This window comes from Barbus barbus (genome assembly GCF_936440315.1).
Source record: "Barbus barbus genome assembly, chromosome: 14".
NCBI lineage: Eukaryota > Metazoa > Chordata > Actinopteri > Cypriniformes > Cyprinidae > Barbus > Barbus barbus.
Genome location: NC_136742.1, coordinates 32,088,688 through 32,106,615, shown reverse-complemented (window position 1 = coordinate 32,106,615; position 17,928 = coordinate 32,088,688). Strand labels below are relative to the sequence as shown.

General features: G+C 34.1%; 3 protein-coding genes across 7 annotated transcripts in view; 1 reads left to right on the top strand and 2 right to left on the bottom strand.

Moving 5' to 3' along the window:
- LOC306880072 (transcriptional repressor protein YY1-like) overlaps positions 1-17,928 on the top strand; it is a 672,069-nt gene that overhangs the window by 46,125 nt on the left and 608,016 nt on the right. The window lies entirely within an intron of this gene.
- The window catches only part of LOC306880073 (peptidyl-prolyl cis-trans isomerase FKBP3-like), a 391,610-nt gene that overhangs the window by 202,302 nt on the left and 171,380 nt on the right, over positions 1-17,928 (bottom strand). The window lies entirely within an intron of this gene.
- LOC306880567 (zinc finger protein 410-like) lies at positions 1,701-16,645 on the bottom strand. 3 transcript variants are annotated; one of them, XM_079434174.1, is made up of 11 exons: positions 16,493-16,645; positions 16,043-16,117; positions 15,907-15,958; positions 14,500-14,599; positions 13,589-13,762; positions 11,570-11,897; positions 8,258-8,439; positions 3,705-3,794; positions 3,332-3,451; positions 1,901-1,996; positions 1,701-1,823 (listed from the first exon to the last, which is right to left on the bottom strand). In XM_079434174.1, exons 3-11 carry the CDS (start codon positions 15,937-15,939, stop codon positions 1,735-1,737), a joined length of 1,212 nt encoding a protein of 403 aa, XP_079290300.1. In that variant the 5' UTR covers positions 15,940-15,958; positions 16,043-16,117; positions 16,493-16,645; the 3' UTR covers positions 1,701-1,734. The 3 variants fall into 3 exon arrangements, with proteins under 3 accessions (XP_079290300.1, XP_079290302.1, XP_079290301.1); XM_079434176.1 differs by having other exon boundaries at positions 16,362-16,496; XM_079434175.1 differs by having other exon boundaries at positions 16,043-16,532.

Here is a 17,928-nt window from a genome sequence, read left to right as displayed (position 1 = left end):
ATAGGGAATGAAGCTTAAGAGCAGAACTGTAGCTTAGGATGAGTATCAGAGTCAGAAAAAAACACCCATTTCTATTTACATTAATGTTTAAATGATTGATCTGGAGCAGCGTTTCACTTTCTCATGCTTTGCATTCAGGCCATCTTCTCTCCTGAATTTAATGTTCTCATAAGTGTGGGCATCCACCGCAGAAACATAAATTGGCACAACGAATGTAAATCAGTATTACATGACAGTATAAAAGTACCTATGTCGCATTGTCCGGTAAAACCACATCTACTGTCCTGAAACCGAACTATAGCCAGCATTACTAATTTGAATCAGTAAATTTTAAGAAAAAAAAAAAAAAGAAATCAGATCAGATCAGATAGTAAACTCCTGGAATGTCTAAGGATCCAGAAATTGAATGCATTCAAAAAATAAGTTCAAAACTGCTCTAATGCAGAGAAAACAGCCGATTTCATAAGAGATGGCGGAGATAACAGCAGGCTACTCACGTTCAGATGTCAGTAAACAGATAAATCTATTTGGCTTAAAAGCATGAGTGGTTTATACTGGATGCTGGCTGAAGGTGTTTTAGAGCATGCAGGAGTCTGGTTTAGTAATTCTGGATCAGTCAGCTCAAGGAAGCTGTTTAGTATCAGATTTACTTGTGCTGTAAACTACTAAATGTAATGTAGAAATGTTCATTTTCTGTGAAACTTACAACAATGTATCACGAAAAGCAGTATACAAATAAATGTGAACTGAATTGCAAACAATTATTAATTTTATTTATTGTGGCACTATATACATTCATTGCAAATTATGAAAATTAAAAAGTACTTTTTTTAGTACTTTAGTTTTGTATTTCTTTATTTATTTTTGGGTGGGTGAGTGGGGTTGAGTATGGCCACTTCTTTATATAGCTGTCACACCTTTTTAGTAGCGCCTTTTTATTATTTGTTGTACCAAAAATGCAACAAAGTTTATGTAATGACATGTGTTTGATGATATTTGTCTTTGTTATTTACTTAGTAATGTGGATTTCTTAACCTGATAAATTAAAAGGATGTATGTTAAAATGTTTTTTTTTACATCTGCAAATGCATATACAATATTTGTAACTTAAATAAGTAGCTAATAATAAAATAAAGAGACAGTTATTTAACAATATGTTAAGGAGTGGTAACATTTGTGCAGTCTTCGTTACAACCGGCCCTTTGATGGCTGCCATAATGTTGAAGTGGCCCTCAGTGAAAATGAGTTTGACAACACTGCCTTAAGTTTCAGATTTGAGTTAAAATTGTAGAGTTGATTTGGAATCGGCCTTTGCAATTCGCAGGGCTTCAGTGACTGAGAGTAGAGAGGAGACGTTTGGGTACTTCTGCCTCGGTGAGGGGACAGAAGGAGAAGATGGGAGTTAGAGCAGTGCATGCGGTTGATCGGAGGTCCTGTGGAGTTGAGACTGTAGGAGACTGTGGGTTTCTGTAGGAAAAGCTCACATTTGTCTCATGAAGGGACAAAGAATCTCTTCATAGTCTATATGTGGTATTATAATATTTTTTGTTTAGGGTCACGTCACTGTTATGCGTTATTTTGTTGTTTATTTTCAGATTGCAATTAATAACAAATGTCTCATTTGAAGGTGTGTGTTTCTGTAGTCGTTATTAGTTTGGAATATGAAGAGTTTCTGATGATGAAATGATGCACTCGAAGCTAGTTTCCAAAAAGCATTTATTTACAAAAGCAGCGTTAGAGCAGAGCGACCACGTCATCGCTGTAGGCGTGGCCTGTCGTCATGGTGACCAGGTCATGGGGAACCACAACAGCGTCCGCCGCACCTGAGCACACAGAACACGTGATGATATCACTGCCGTGGGTCATGTGACAGAGCGTCAGAGCGAGCATGCGGTCGTACCTTGAGTCGGTAAGATCACGTGATGCAGACTGACGCTGACCATCGAATCACCGCCGCCATCCGCCTCCAGCAGACTGCTGTGAGTGAGCGCTTCAGCTGTCAATCAAACACACTACAATGATGAATATACTACAAACACAATGCACTGTCCTCTTCTGTTTCAGAGTGATGCAAAACAATTACAGTAACTCGCTTGATTAACATGCCAAACACTAAATTACACCGAAAATGCAAAATAACCATTTCTATTTATAAGAAAATATCTGGATCTATCTCACAAAATAAATAAAAAAATCATGATGTATGAGGCATTTGACACTTTTACAACATTTATATATTTAATTATTTTTCACAAACTAATTAATAAAATCTGGAAATATCATGGCCTTTTGAAGCTGTGATTTCTGGAAATGCCATATATGTACTAACAAACCTCATCTGATTGATGGTTTATAATGTCACCTAATTAAACTAAGGACACTTAGAAATGCTGCCTTGGCAACTAAATTAAATACAGTCATTTTAGCTTTTTTAAGAACTAAAAAAAAAAAACAATCACCTTTTCTCTAGTCGAAAATTTTATTTTTCTCGTTAAATCAGTAAATTTAGTTACCGTTATATCAGTACTAAAATGACAACTAAAACAAAGCTACTTTGAATATTTGTAATAAACTAAAAGAAATGGCAAAAGTACACAACAACATTCCTAAAACTAAAATTGCATTAAAAATAAAGCAACATTTTTAATAACATAAATGACAAAAGCACATCAAATTAAAAAACTGAAATAAAAATAGATTAAAGCTATATAATATTATATATATAGAATTGTTTTTTTGCTGTCAAACGATTAATCGCATCCAAAATAAAAAATGTTGTTTACATAATATATGTGTGTGTATTGTGTATATTTATTATGTATGTATAAATATGCACATACAATATATATTATGAAAATATTTACATGCATATACATTTATATTCTTATATATAAATATATTTAATATATAAACATAAAATTTTCTTAAATATTTACATGCATGCATTTATTATATTTACATATACAATAAATATACACAGTATACACACATATATTATGTAAACAAAAACCTTTATTTTGGATGCGATTAATCATTTGACAGCACTAATATATATATACTTAGAATTCATTTATATATATATATATATATATATATATATATATATATATATATATATATATATATATATATATATATATATATACACACTTTTTTTTTAATGAACAAAAGCTAATAGAAATGACAGAAGCACACAACACTTACTAAAAAGTTAAAAGCTAACCTGAACTAATGAACTAAATTAAACTGACACTCTGAGCATGTGTAAACACTGTGAGAGAATATGAATCTCATTCATTATGTGCTGCAGCAGCAGTAGTATTAATGTTACCCGTGTCTCTGCTGTCAGGCGGCAGCGTCTCGTTGCCGTGTCTCTTCTTCATGTGAACGTTTCTGCTGCCGCTCTGAGAGAACGTCTTCCCGCAGATGGAGCACACATGCGGCTTCTCACCTGAGCACCAGCACAACACAACACCGTCACATCCATCTCACTTTAACACTGCTGTCGGTCTCATCTTTTAAACACTCCAAGTATAATCTGACCGTTTTATCAATTGTAACATCAAACAGATCACATGATCACAAGCACATTATTATGTGCATCAATTCATAAAAAGCCAGTGTATAGAGAGGATGCATTATATATCAGAGATGAGGCATTATACAGCCAGTAATTAAGATAAGCAGGATTCACGTGACCTCACCCGAGTGTACGAGCATGTGTTTGCGCAGACTGGAATATTCTGCGAAAGATCGGCCGCAGCCATCAGCATCACACAGGAACGGCTTTTCACCTGAAAAACACATGAATCAGTACTTAGAATTCATTATTGACAATAATTGTTTGAAATAAATCATACTATTATCTTCTATCATTCATATAATTACTATATAATATCTAAGAAAACAAATTATATTATATTATTATTATTAATATCCAGCTTATCATAATATTACAACCCGAATTCCAGAAATGTTGGGACATTTTTTAAATTTGAATAAAATGAAAACAAAGACTTTCAAATTACATGAGCCCACATTTTATTCACAATAGAACATAACAAATGTTTAAACTGAGAAATTTTACACTTTTATCCACTAAATAACTCATTTCAAATTTGATGCCTGCTACAGGTCTAAAAAAGTTGGCACGGGGGCGACAAAGGGCTGAAAAAGCAAGAAATTTTGAAAAGATTCATCTGGGAGAACATCTAGCAACTAATTAAGTTAATTGACATCAGGTCTCTAACATGATTAGCTATAAAAGGGATGTCTTAGAGAGGCAGAGTCTCTCAGAAGTAAAGATGGGCAGAGGCTCTCCAATCTGTGAAAGAGTGCGTAAAAAGATTGTGGAATACTTTAAAAACAATGTTCCTCAACGTCAAATCGCAAAGGCTTTGCAAATCTCATCATCTACAGTGCATAACATCATCAACAGATTCAGAGAAACTGGAGAAATCTCTGTGTGTAAGAGACAAGGCCGAAGACCTTTGTTGGATGCCCGTGGTCTTCAGGCCCTCAGACGACACTGCATCACTCATCGGCATGATTCTGTCATTGACATTACTAAATGGGCCCAGGAATACTTCCAGAAACCACTGTCGGTAAACACAATCCACCGTGCCATCTGCAGATGCCAACTAAAGCTCTACCATGCTAAAAGGAAGCCATATGTGAACATGGTCCAGAAGCGCCGTCGTGTCCTGTGTGCCAAGGCTCATTTAAAATGGACTGTTTCAAAGTGGAAAAGTGTTCTGTGGTCAGACGAGTCCAAATTTGACATTCTTGTTGGAAATCACGAATGTCGTGTTATAAAGAGGAGGGAGACCTTCCAGCGTGTTATCAGCATTCAGTTCAATAGCCAGCATCTCTGATGGTATGGGAGTGCATAAGTGCATACGGTATGGGCAGCTTGCTTGTTTTGGAAGGCACTATGAATGCTGAAGGGTATATAAAGGTTTTAGAGCAATATATGCTCCCCTCCAGATGACGTGTATTTCAGCAGAACAATGCAAAACCACATACTGCAGCTATTACAACAGCATGGCTTCGTAGTAGAAGAGTCCGGTGCTGAATTGGCCTGCTTGCAGTCCAGATCTTTAACCCATAGAGAACATTTGGTGCATCATTAAACGAAAAACACATCAAAGATGACCACAAACTCTTCAGCAGCTGGAAACCTATATCAGGCAAGAATGGGACCAGATTCCAACACCAAAACTCCAGAAACTCATAACCTTGATGCCCAGACAGCTTCAAACGGTTTTGAAAAGAAGAGGAGATGCTACATCATGGTAAACATGCCCCCGTCCCAACTATTTTGAAACCCATAGCAGGCATCAAATTTGAAATGAGCTCATTTAGTGGATAAAAGTGTACAATTTCTCAGACTTTAAATATTTGTTATGTTCTCTATGTTCTATTGTGAATAAAATATTGGCTCATGTGATTTGAAAGTCTTTTAGTTTTCATTTTATTCAAATTTAAAAAACGTCCCAATATTTCTGGAATTCGGGTTGTATGTAATTTGATATTACATGTTTTTAAGAAAATTATATAAATATAATATAAATACAATTTCTCAAACTGTGTGTGCCTATATATACATATACTGGCATTAAAGGGCAGTCGTGGCCTAATGGATAGAGAGTTGGACTTGTAACCCGAAGGTTGTGGGTTTGAGTCTCAGGTCCGGCAGGGATTGTAGGTGGGGGAGTGACTAACCAACACTCTCTCTACCCTCAATACCACGACTGAGGTGAGACCCTTGAGCAAGGCACCGAACCCCCAACTGCTCCCCGGGTCCCGCAACATTGGCTGCCCACTGCTCCGGGTGTGTGTTCACGGTGTGTGTGTACACTTGGATGGGTTAAATGCAGTGTACAAATTCTGAGTACGGGTCACTATACTTGGCCACACACCACTTCCCCTTTATATACATATATATATGAAGAGTTCATTTGCAAAAACAGGTAACTCCGTTTTTAACAATTTTCAAAAATAAATGTTTTTTTTTCATTGTGCATGGCAATTCATCTCAAACTGCAGTTGGGTTATATTGATTAGGTTAAAAATTAACCAAAAACATACAGCTAACTAACACAATAAAACAATACAAAACATGATAATAAAAAACATAAAAAAAAAAAAAAAAAAAGTTATCCATTTTTACAAATAAACTACATTTATATATTATATATATATATATATATATATATAGATCTATACACGTATTCGTAGGGAAAATGTTCAGTATGGGAGCACGTGACAGATCGCTCCATGTTTTCAGTAAAGTCAGAGTATAAATGCTGTTTTGATGCTCTTTGATGAGGCGCGACAGATCGCTGTACAAACGCCTCAGTTCTGACAGCAGCGTGATCATCCCTTCCTCTTTATTACTAGCTTTAACGTGAAATAAACATGAATGAACATCTCAGGTAATCACTCAATTAGTGTTTCAACCGCGTCGTTAAAACCGCTTGTAAACACAACGTCACGCATCATTTCATTAACCTCAGACAAGTCATCAGCGTCTGCAGCTCGTTATTTGCTGGAGAAATGAAGTCTAGAGAAGAGCATTTTGAGAAATATTAAACTATACTTCAATACTTTATCTGTTAGTGATGTCGTAATTATTTAATTTAAGTAAATATTTTATGAAATAAGTTATGACTCTGTAAATTATTCTATTTCTACAACAAACAGAAATTGTATAATTTAGAAGCTGATTTAAAAACAATTTACATGTTTGCTTACAATATTTAATTTAAGTGTTGATGATTATAGTTACAAATAAACAGTAATTGTATTTAAGTTTGGGCTGTTGTTAATTGTGATCTTATCGTAATGTAAAAGGGCTCCCTATAGTTTAGAGCAGAAGCTGAGGAAGATTTTTATTAATAATTTTAAATAATTAATCATTAAAAATTTATTATAATTGAATTTCTTTAGAGAGAGAGCAATTTGTTCAGTAAAAAAAAAAGCAATTTATGTTTACTTTTGCCCCTGCTGTACCAAAACCATACCGAACCGTAATATTTGTGTACCGTTACACCCCTAATATATGCACACACACACACACACACACACACACACTCTCACACACACACACACACGCGCATATACACACATTAGGCCTGTCAGTCAATAAAAAAATTTAATCTAAGTAATTACATGATGTTTCGATTAATTAATCGCAAAATAAATTTGACTGTGGAAATACCCAAAAAAGATTATTTAAAGCTATTTTTGTGTGAAATGAGAACGTATCAAGAAAACATTACAAATTGTAGCTTTAGAAATATTTTATTTGATTCAACAAAAAAGTTATTACACAAGCATTTAGGCTACACCAGCCTAACATAAATTATGGAACACAAAAGAAGATAATTTGGGAAACACCTCAGTATTGTTTGTTCATACAATAAAAGTAATTGGTAACCAAAACAGCTTTGTTACCAGCAGTCTTCAAAATACCTGCTTTTATGTTCCACAAAAGAAAGGTTTGAAACGACATGAGGCTGAGTAAATGACAGAATTTACATTTCTTGGGTGAACTATACCTTTAATGTTTTTATTATTATTATTATTATTATTGCTGTTGTTATTCTTCTTCTTATTATTAATTAAACGATACAGTAAATAAGAAATTAAATCTGCCAGCAGGTGGCGGTAAATGGTTCATTCAGGAATGAAGTAAACGGCTCTCTTTATAAATGGGCTTTGAATCATTGATTCACACGATTTGTTCAAAACACGGCTTCATTCAGAAACTAAACACCGCTGTGTTGCTCAGGGACGAACAATTCTGCTGTGGCTTTAAAGGAAATTATGTTTTCTGCAAAACTGAGCAAAAACAGACAATATTGTGTTTAAAATACAACACAATATCAACTACTTATTTACTGAACTGTTGTATAAAATCACATTTAAACTTGTTATATCCAGGACAAACAGCACTCGTATGATATTGCTCTCGCTGCTATGGTGATATCACTTATTGTATGATATAAATATGAGACAAAACCAATATCTTGAATTTTAGGGTATAACTGCACTTATGTAGTTGTTGCTCTGTATGAAATGTAAGATGATGCACAGGTCTGGGGGCGGGGCCAGTGCGTTAACTGCGTTAAAATATTTTAATTGCGTTAATATTTTTATAACTAATTAAGTTAATGAGTTAAACTGACAGCCCTAATGTATATATATAATGTATATGTAGAATATGCATGTTCACGTGTGTAGGTGTGTGTACCGGTGTGTGTGCGTCTGTGGTTCTTCAGGTTTCCGGCGGTGGTGAACTTCTTGCCGCAGTTCTTCTCGCTGCAGATGAAGGGTTTCTCTCCGTTGTGAGTCCTCATGTGAACCTGCAGCCGCTGCAGAACATAGAAGCTCTTCCCACAACCCTCAGCGCCGCAGCGGAACGTACGGTCGTTCCTGAAACACACACACACACACACACACACACACACACACACATCAGCAGACCACACACAGCTCTATCGCTGTAAATACATTACATGAAATATTATTACCAGTGTTGGGGAACGCATTACAAGATTATGTAATCAGATTACTTTTTTCAAGTAATGCATTACTTTAATTCAGAAGGAAATATCTGAGTTGCTTTTTCAGATAATTAACTCGTTCCTGTGTTTCTGATGTATTGAGTGACAGCTCTGGTGTTGAGAGAAATCAGGAGTAAGTGCAGAGCGTTGTGTGTGAACATGATCTTACTGTAGTTCTAGACTAAATATCAACACGATCTTACTGTAGTTCTAGACTAAATATCATCATGATCTTACTGTAGTTCTAGACTAAATATCAACATGATCTTACTGTAGTTCTAGACTAAATATCATCATGATCTTACTGTAGTTCTAGACTAAATATCAACACGATCTTACTGTAGTTCTAGACTAAATATCATCATGATCTTACTGTAGTTCTAGACTAAATATCAACATGATCTTACTGTAGTTCTAGACTAAATATCAACACGATCTTACTGTAGTTCTAGACTAAATATCAACATGATCTTACTGTAGTTCTAGACTAAATATCAACATGATCTTACTGTAGTTCTAGACTAAATATCATCATGATCTTACTGTAGTTCTAGACTAAATATCTACATGATCTTACTGTAGTTCTAGACTAAATATCAACATGATCTTACTGTAGTTCTAGACTAAATATCAACATGATCTTACTGTAGTTCTAGACTAAATATCTACATGATCTTACTGTAGTTCTAGACTAAATATCAACATGATCTTACTGTAGTTCTAGACTAAATATCTACATGATCTTACTGTAGTTCTAGACTAAATATCAACACGATCTTACTGTAGTTCTAGACTAAATATCAACACGATCTTACTGTAGTTCTAGACTAAATATCAACACGATCTTACTGTAGTTCTAGACTAAATATCAACACGATCTTACTGTAGTTCTAGACTAAATATCAACACGATCTTACTGTAGTTCTAGACTGAATATCAACACGATCTTACTGTAGTTCTAGACTGAATATCAACACGATCTTACTGTAGTTCTAGACTAAATATCAACACGATCTTACTGTAGTTCTAGACTAAATATCATCATGATCTTACTGTAGTTCTAGACTAAATATCAACATGATCTTACTGTAGTTCTAGACTAAATATCAACATGATCTTACTGTAGTTCTAGACTAAATATCAACATGATCTTACTGTAGTTCTAGACTAAATATCAACATGATCTTACTGTAGTTCTAGACTAAATATCAACATGATCTTACTGTAGTTCTAGACTAAATATCATCATGATCTTACTGTAGTTCTAGACTAAATATCAACATGATCTTACTGTAGTTCTAGACTAAATATCTACATGATCTTACTGTAGTTCTAGACTAAATATCAACATGATCTTACTGTAGTTCTAGACTAAATATCTACATGATCTTACTGTAGTTCTAGACTAAATATCAACATGATCTTACTGTAGTTCTAGACTAAATATCAACATGATCTTACTGTAGTTCTAGACTGAATATCAACACGATCTTACTGTAGTTCTAGACTGAATATCAACACGATCTTACTGTAGTTCTAGACTGAATATCAACACGATCTTACTGTAGTTCTAGACTGAATATCAACACGATCTTACTGTAGTTCTAGACTGAATATCAACACGATCTTACTGTAGTTCTAGACTGAATATCAACACGATCTTACTGTAGTTCTAGACTGAATATCAACACGATCTTACTGTAGTTCTAGACTAAATATCAACACGATCTTACTGTAGTTCTAGACTAAATATCATCATGATCTTACTGTAGTTCTAGACTAAATATCAACATGATCTTACTGTAGCTCTAGACTAAATATCAACACGATCTTACTGTAGTTCCAGACTAAATATCAACACGATCTTACTGTAGTTCTAGACTAAATATCTACATGATCTTACTGTAGTTCTAGACTAAATATCTACATGATCTTACTGTAGTTCTAGACTAAATATCAACACGATCTTACTGTAGTTCTAGACTAAATATCTACATGATCTTACTGTAGTTCTAGACTAAATATCAACACGATCTTACTGTAGCTCTAGACTAAATATCAACACGATCTTACTGTAGTTCTAGACTAAATATCTACATGATCTTACTGTAGTTCTAGACTAAATATCAACATGTATTTACTCATCTCACCTGCACTAAAACATATTCAGTGTTCCTCAAAATCAATAAAAAAAGACAAATACAAACTCAGAATATTATACAAACCTGCAATAATTAAATATGTTAAATAAGAAAAATATTTAATCCCATTTTGTGTTTGCTGCTGACCTTCGATGATCCAATTGAACCGTACTATTAAGCAGAAATGACATGAATAGTGTTGAGCTTTCTTCTCCTACATCATATTCTTCATGTGATTAGTTTGAGCAGCGCCCTCTACTGTACAGACCTGAATCTACATTTCCTTCAGTCTGAGCCGGATTCACTTCACTTTTGGTGTGAAAGGGCTTTACATTTGTGCAAGAAGAACTTTTTATATTAAAAACAAGCAAGCCCTGCCCAGATTTAAAAGTAACTCAAAAGTAACGTAATGCATTGCATAAAATGTTACTAAGCAACATAATTAGTTACTCTTTTAGGGAGTAACGCAATACTGTAGTGCATTGCTTTTAAAAGTAACTTTCCCCAACACTGATTATTACAATCTAAAACTGTGAATATGTGTTAAACTGTAATGTATTCCTGTGATCTGTAGCTGTATTTTCAGCATCATTACTCCAGTCTTCAGAGTCACATGATCTTCAGAAATCATAATAATATACTGATTTACTGCTCAACAAACATTTCTGATTATTATCAATGTTGAACACAGATGTGCTGCACAATATTTTTGTGGAAACTGTGATACACTACCAGTCAAATGTTTTGTTTTTTTAAATAAATGAACACTTTTATTCATCTGTGATGCATTAAATTGATAAAAGTGTGAGTAAAAGAGATGTGTAATGTTGGAGTGTACTTCTAGAGATGTGTGGTCACCGGTGTGTCTTTAGATGGTATTTGAGGTGTGCTGGGTAGGTGAAGGTCCGGTGGCAGCTCTCGTAGGAGCAGCGGTGGATCTTCTCTGACGCGGCGTGAGCGATCCTGGGCTCCTTCTGCTTGGACTGACCGCTGTGGATGTGGTCAGTGCTGTTGCGTGCGTCTCTGGCCAGCTGAGCGCGTGTGGCGGCGATCAAACTGTCGTGAGCCAGCTCCTGGACCCGCAGATACCACGGCGCTCCGCCATCACCGCAGTCTCCAGACGAAATCTCCTCCTGCGCCTCGTCCACATCGTCCTGAACGAACACCAGCGGCTCGGCCGACAGCCCTGCAACACAAGCACTGCGTCAGAACACGGCCCGGAAGATTACTCTGGACGTGTAGTAATACTTTACGAGTTACACGAGTTATTAATGTAACTACACTGCAAAAAATACTTTTCTTCCTTAGTGTTTTTTGGCTTGTTTTCTAGTATAAATATCTAAACATTCTTGAATAAAGATGCATTTACTGTACAAGTAAAATTATTTAAGATATTAAGTCTAAAAAGAAAAAAAATCTAAATTTTGTTCGTTTTTGCTTAAAACAAACAAAAATATCTGTTAACGGGGTAAGAAAAATAATCGTAATTCAAAGGCTAAACAAGATTATTTATAGAAAACAAGACAAAAATACTAAGAAAGAAAATCATTTTTAAATACAGTTAATCTTACAGTAGCACTCAACACTGATTACTGTCAGACATTTAAAACCTTCATCGCTTGAATTTAACTTAAAATCAGACTTCAGCACCTCTTTTACTTTGAGATAGGTTAAATACAGATTTAAAATCATAAGAAATAGTTTAATAGTTATGATACTGTTTATGAAATCAAATCTTTGCATAGTTATGACAGAAACACTGGAATCTAACAATGCCAAAATACAGTTAACCTTAAAACATAAAGCATAAACATAAACCCTGTTCTGTCCTATTCTGTGTCCTAAACTCCTGAAACATTGCTGTCTTATATTTTAAAGCGGTCAATGCAATTTGTGGAAAAATAAATAATCTGTTTGTGTGTGAAAATATTCAGATGTTACCCTCTTTGTAATCATGTACATTTTCATAAGTAACTGTAATTTAACTACTCATTATTTCTCAGCAACTTTAACAAATTACAGTTGCAATTATTTTGTAATGAAATGGATTTTGTATTTAAATGTATAAAATTAACTAAAAATAAATCACTGCATTACTACATCCTATTATTTTATATCACTGTAACAGTATGCATCATAATATAGTTATTTTTGCTGGAAAATCACTTTCAAAAATGACGACAAGCAGACAAAGTATTATTTTTAGTGCTGTCAAATAATCACGATTAATCACATCCAAAATAAAAGTTTTTGTTTACATACTATGTATGTGTACTGTGTACATATGAATACACAGACATACAATATATATTCTGACAATATTTACTTATATTTTATTACTCATGTAATAGCACTTGCACGCTGGTGCTCTTTTGTTGGGTTTGATTGCTTCTAATGTCCTCATTTGTAAGTTGCTTTGGATAAAAGCGTCTGCTAAATTATATTTAATATATAAACATACCATATTTTTCTTAAATATATACTGTATGTGTTTGTATTTATATTTACATAATAAAAATACACTGTACACACACATATATTAAGTAAACAAATACTTTTATTTTGGACGCGATTAATCATTTGACAGCAATAATTATTTTTAATCACTTTAATTTTTTATTCAACATTTATTTTATTTAGAAACATTTTTAATGGTTTTATTTTTAATTAACTATATTAACCCTGATATGAGCATCAGGTTTAGTTTATGAAGCTCCAGTAAAGCAGAAGAGACACAAACCAAACAGTAAAACAAGTTCATTTTTCACCCAAATATGGTGAAATAACTAATGAAAATGAAATAAAAATCAGCAGCAGTTTCACTAGTGGTCCGTGATTTATGATGGACTCTGATATGTGAGCTAATAAACAGCTAACCTTTGGCCAGATTGAGCAGGACATAAGACGTGCTGTCGTGGTTCTGGAGGTCCTGCAGGATTGTGGGCGGGGTTTGTGCTGGAGGGGGAGGAGTCTGCAGCTGAACCACCAATGGGCTCCGCTCAGGGTCAAAGTCTGACAGCGAGGGGGAGGCGGCATGACTCAGAGCGCTCTCTGAAACACGATAATCACAGCGAGACGGATCAGAGTGACTTACAAGAGCTTACAAGATTCACTAAATCATCTTCAAGTACATTTACAAACTCTGATCACTGGAGTCATATTACATATTCAAAACTACAATAAAGCGCAAGTCACAGACAAACAAAGATGATCATGTTCTCATCTAAAGAATGAACTGAATTAATCATCAAATGTGAACAATGTTTAAAATAATTCTCAGCAAAAGTCTAAAATTCTTGAAAAAATATATTGTATACAAAATGAGCAGTTCTGTTTAAAAAAAACTAACAAATTCATAAATACAAATATATTTAAATTTGAAATATAAATACATTTATGACATGGCCAAGTTAGTGTTGGGCTGTTTTTGTGTTCTTTCTAAACATATATAAATAATAATTAAAAAACAAAGTCTTAAAAATATATTTGTATTATAAATGATTCAGATGTGTGCACTTATATGTGCAGTACGTCTGAAAATATAAAAGCAAATGTACAAAGAGTAAAATATATATAAAATAAAAGTATAACTGACAAAACAGTTAATAATCCTTTTGATTAAGATATAAAAGCTTATGCATTTGTAAATGACCCAGATGTTAGTGTAACAGGGTGAATGCAATAAATAAATAACGTACAGCTGACAGCACAGTCATTAAACTGAGATGTTTGAGAGATATAAAGCAGCTGTTTTGAGCTAGTTTTCCGGAGGGATTCTCCCGGTGTACCTGGCAGCTCCAGCAGCGGGACGCAGGACGCTTTAGTGTCCGCCTCCTCCAGACTCTGGCCCAGCGGGATGGACACGTTCTGGACAAACTCAACCAACAGCTGACAGAGACAGAGAGGTTTACTAACATTCATTTCCCATCTGCAACACACTGTTTGCATTCGTTACAGAACTCAACTTATACATCAGTCACGCATCCTCCAGTAAGAAAAGAGGAGCGCTTAAACCGGAGCCAAAGTCTGATTATTGAAATATTCATTATGCATATTATTGGATATGATGATTATTATAGAGTCAGAACACAATGCTGCATGTCAATCAGGGCTGCATGATTACCAACAAAACAGAGTTTGATGGTTTAGCGCTTGACAATTATTACATTAAAACAGCCATAAATATACAGCTGTACTATAAAACTAAATTATTATATTTTAAATACACATTTTTTAATTTATAGTAAAATATTACAGAATGTAGGTGAATTTAACAATAGCATATTTTCATTTGAACTTTAAAGTTGTAGTTTTTTTCCAGTTTATTTTGTTATTTTATTTTATTTATTACCAATTTTTTAAAAACAGTACTAGTTACCTATAATAACCCCGACATGAGCATCAGGTTTTGTTCATGTAAAAGAAAATAAAAATGAGATATTTGCAAAACAGAAGCATTTTCCCTTGTTAAATACTAGTAGAACTAATAAAAGTGAATTTTATATTTTTATTAGTGCTGGGCAACAACTAATCGCATCCAAAATAAACGTTTTGTTTACATAATATATATATATGTGTGTGTGTGCGGTGTATATTTATAAGACACATGCATGCAGTATATATTTAGAAAATATTGACATGCATTTATTTATATTCATATAATATATATCATATATAAATATATAAACCTAACTTATTTTTCTTAAATATATACATGCATGTGTGTGTATTTAAATATACACCGCACACACACACACACACACACACACACACACACACACACACACACACACACACACACACACACACATATATATATATTATGTAAACAAAACTTTATTTCGGATGCGATTAATCGTTGCCCAGCACTGATTTTTATGAAGTAATAACAATAATAATTACATGAATTATTATTAATACAAAATAAAAAAATCCTTTTTAATTAATTGTTATTCTTTTATTCACTGTAAAGCACTCTGGTCAACCTCAGTTGTTTTTTAATGTCCTCTATAAATAAACATTGATATTAGTAATAATAATAATATTAGTAGTATTTTATATATAAACCAAATTTAAGCCAAATGTGAACACGGACAATTTTTAAATTGCACTTTCAAGTTTTATCAGGAAAAATGCCATTGAATATTCCCCTAAATCCTGCAATAAATGAGAATAAGTGATTAAAACAGAAACACCTCTGGTTTGGAGTCCAGGTCATCAGAAAGCATGGGTTCAGCCGAGAGTAAGCTGTCCACAGCAGAGAGGACACATGAATATGAATCTCATCAGCCATATATTACTGATTATTAATGAATAGCCGGAGAATCTGACCGTGGCTCTGGGTCCGAGAGACAAGCTTCTGTCCATCATCTGCTCTCATGCGTCAGAGACGCGACGTGATGACGCCTGCGTGACGTCACGCGCACATTAACATACTAACGAGCACATAACTCAAAACACACAGTTCCAACAAAACATGGAAAAGATTCAAGTTTGCTGGATAAATCCAGCCAGTGTTACATATCAACAAAATGAGATTAGCGTACGATCTGCCTAATCTCGTGAATATTATTGAACAGATCTGAAATGAAGTTAACAAAGCTTTTAAATCGTCCCCAAGGCTCTGACAAACTAATAAACCCCAACTCACTATTAATCAACGAGAGCACTGATATTATTACTAATGAAGCCTTATAAACACGAGGCACGTGTCAGTAATGAAGCCTAGCATTAGCTGGAGCTCAAATCTCACGCACTATCATCTTTATCAGCTCTGTTTACCTTCCTCGGTGCTGTTTGACAGCGAGCAGCAGAGACACGCACTTCCGGTGAAGAATCGCGCTGATAATGTGGGGTATTTCTCGAATCTAACGCTGCCGCTTATTGAGCGATGCTCTTTGCGAATCGGTTCAAAAGAACGAGGCTTTCTTCAGTAACGATGCCCGATTCTCTGATTCTTTTGAACCGATTCTTTCTGAGAGACAACTATTTTTGATAACAATTAATTACACTGAAAATTATCAAACAATTATATTATTCTTAAATACTCTTTTTTTAACTTTACGGTAAAATGTTACCAGATATTAATATAACATGTTTTTTATTTTATATTCCAGTTGTATTTTAATAAAATATTGTATTTATTTAGTTGTGTGTTTGCCATTTTTATTATTTTTTATTTTTTTTTAACATGCTTTTACACCCCCCCCCCCCCATTTTAGTACATCAAGTTAAAATTAAATGAATTAAATGCAAATCAGAAATGTTTTCTTGCCTTTAAAAAAAAATAATAATAATTTAATAACTATGATGTTTTTAGTTTTAAAAACAAGCACTTGATTTTATTTATATTATGTTCATATGTTCGTATTTTATATTTGTGCTGACACGGACAGAATGATGCTGAAGAGGAGACACACTTGACAATTACAATTATTTTAATAACTTTGAGACATGAAAAACAAAAATGACAGTGTATTCAGTAAAGCAGGTCTTCATGTAAAAATGGGAAATAATTAAAAAAACATCTCACAAAAATAAAATGTAAAAAAAGCATCAGTAAATGAATAATGTGAGCATTTAGCCACAGCTTTGGATTTGTGCGGCTGAGAAATGTTTATTCATATCCTGTTTGATAGATGATCTAGATCAGTATGCATTACTGATGCTGTATTCATGTCAAACACACAGATGAACAGGATTGAGCGGATATGACACAAAACCCTTCACATTTCTGCTCTACTCGCACATCTATCCGTCTGTACTCACAACCGCAGATTGTGATGATTATCTAATGTACTGCAAAGAAAAATAAACATCTTCATACAAAATAAACAGCATATTATTTTACTTACAAAAGACAGAAATAACAAAAACCAGTAATAAGAGCAACACAAAGACAAACACTTCCGGCAGAATCAGATGATGACTCTCTAAAGTCATTGTTTTATAGATTATAGTTATGAATAAGAGGTTTCTCTTTAGCAGACGTCACATTTGAAGCCCTTTAGGCTTTGAAATGATTCACAAATATTCTTTAACGCTGCTTCCTGATGTTTAATCTGCAGAAATCAAACAGATGCTGCGAGACACGATCAGACAGCAAAACATGTGGAAAGCTTTATCAGAACTGCTGGCTTCAAAAGGTTTACGGGTTGTTTACTAAAGAAGCTTAGACTGCCATTAACAAGGCAATCAGTGTCAGGAAACACCAACAC

Excerpts from the sequence above, each read along its gene's own strand:
- LOC306880567 (XM_079434174.1), bottom strand. The coding sequence starts at position 15,939 with ATGCTTTCTGATGACCTGGACTCCAAACCAGAG. Across the intron at positions 14,600-15,906 it reads ACCTGGACTCCAAACCAGAG|CTGTTGGTTGAGTTTGTCCA; the intron begins GTGTTTCTGTTT and ends TGTCTCTGTCAG. Across the intron at positions 8,440-11,569 it reads TACCATCTAAAGACACACCG|GAACGACCGTACGTTCCGCT; the intron begins GTGACCACACAT and ends TGTGTGTTTCAG.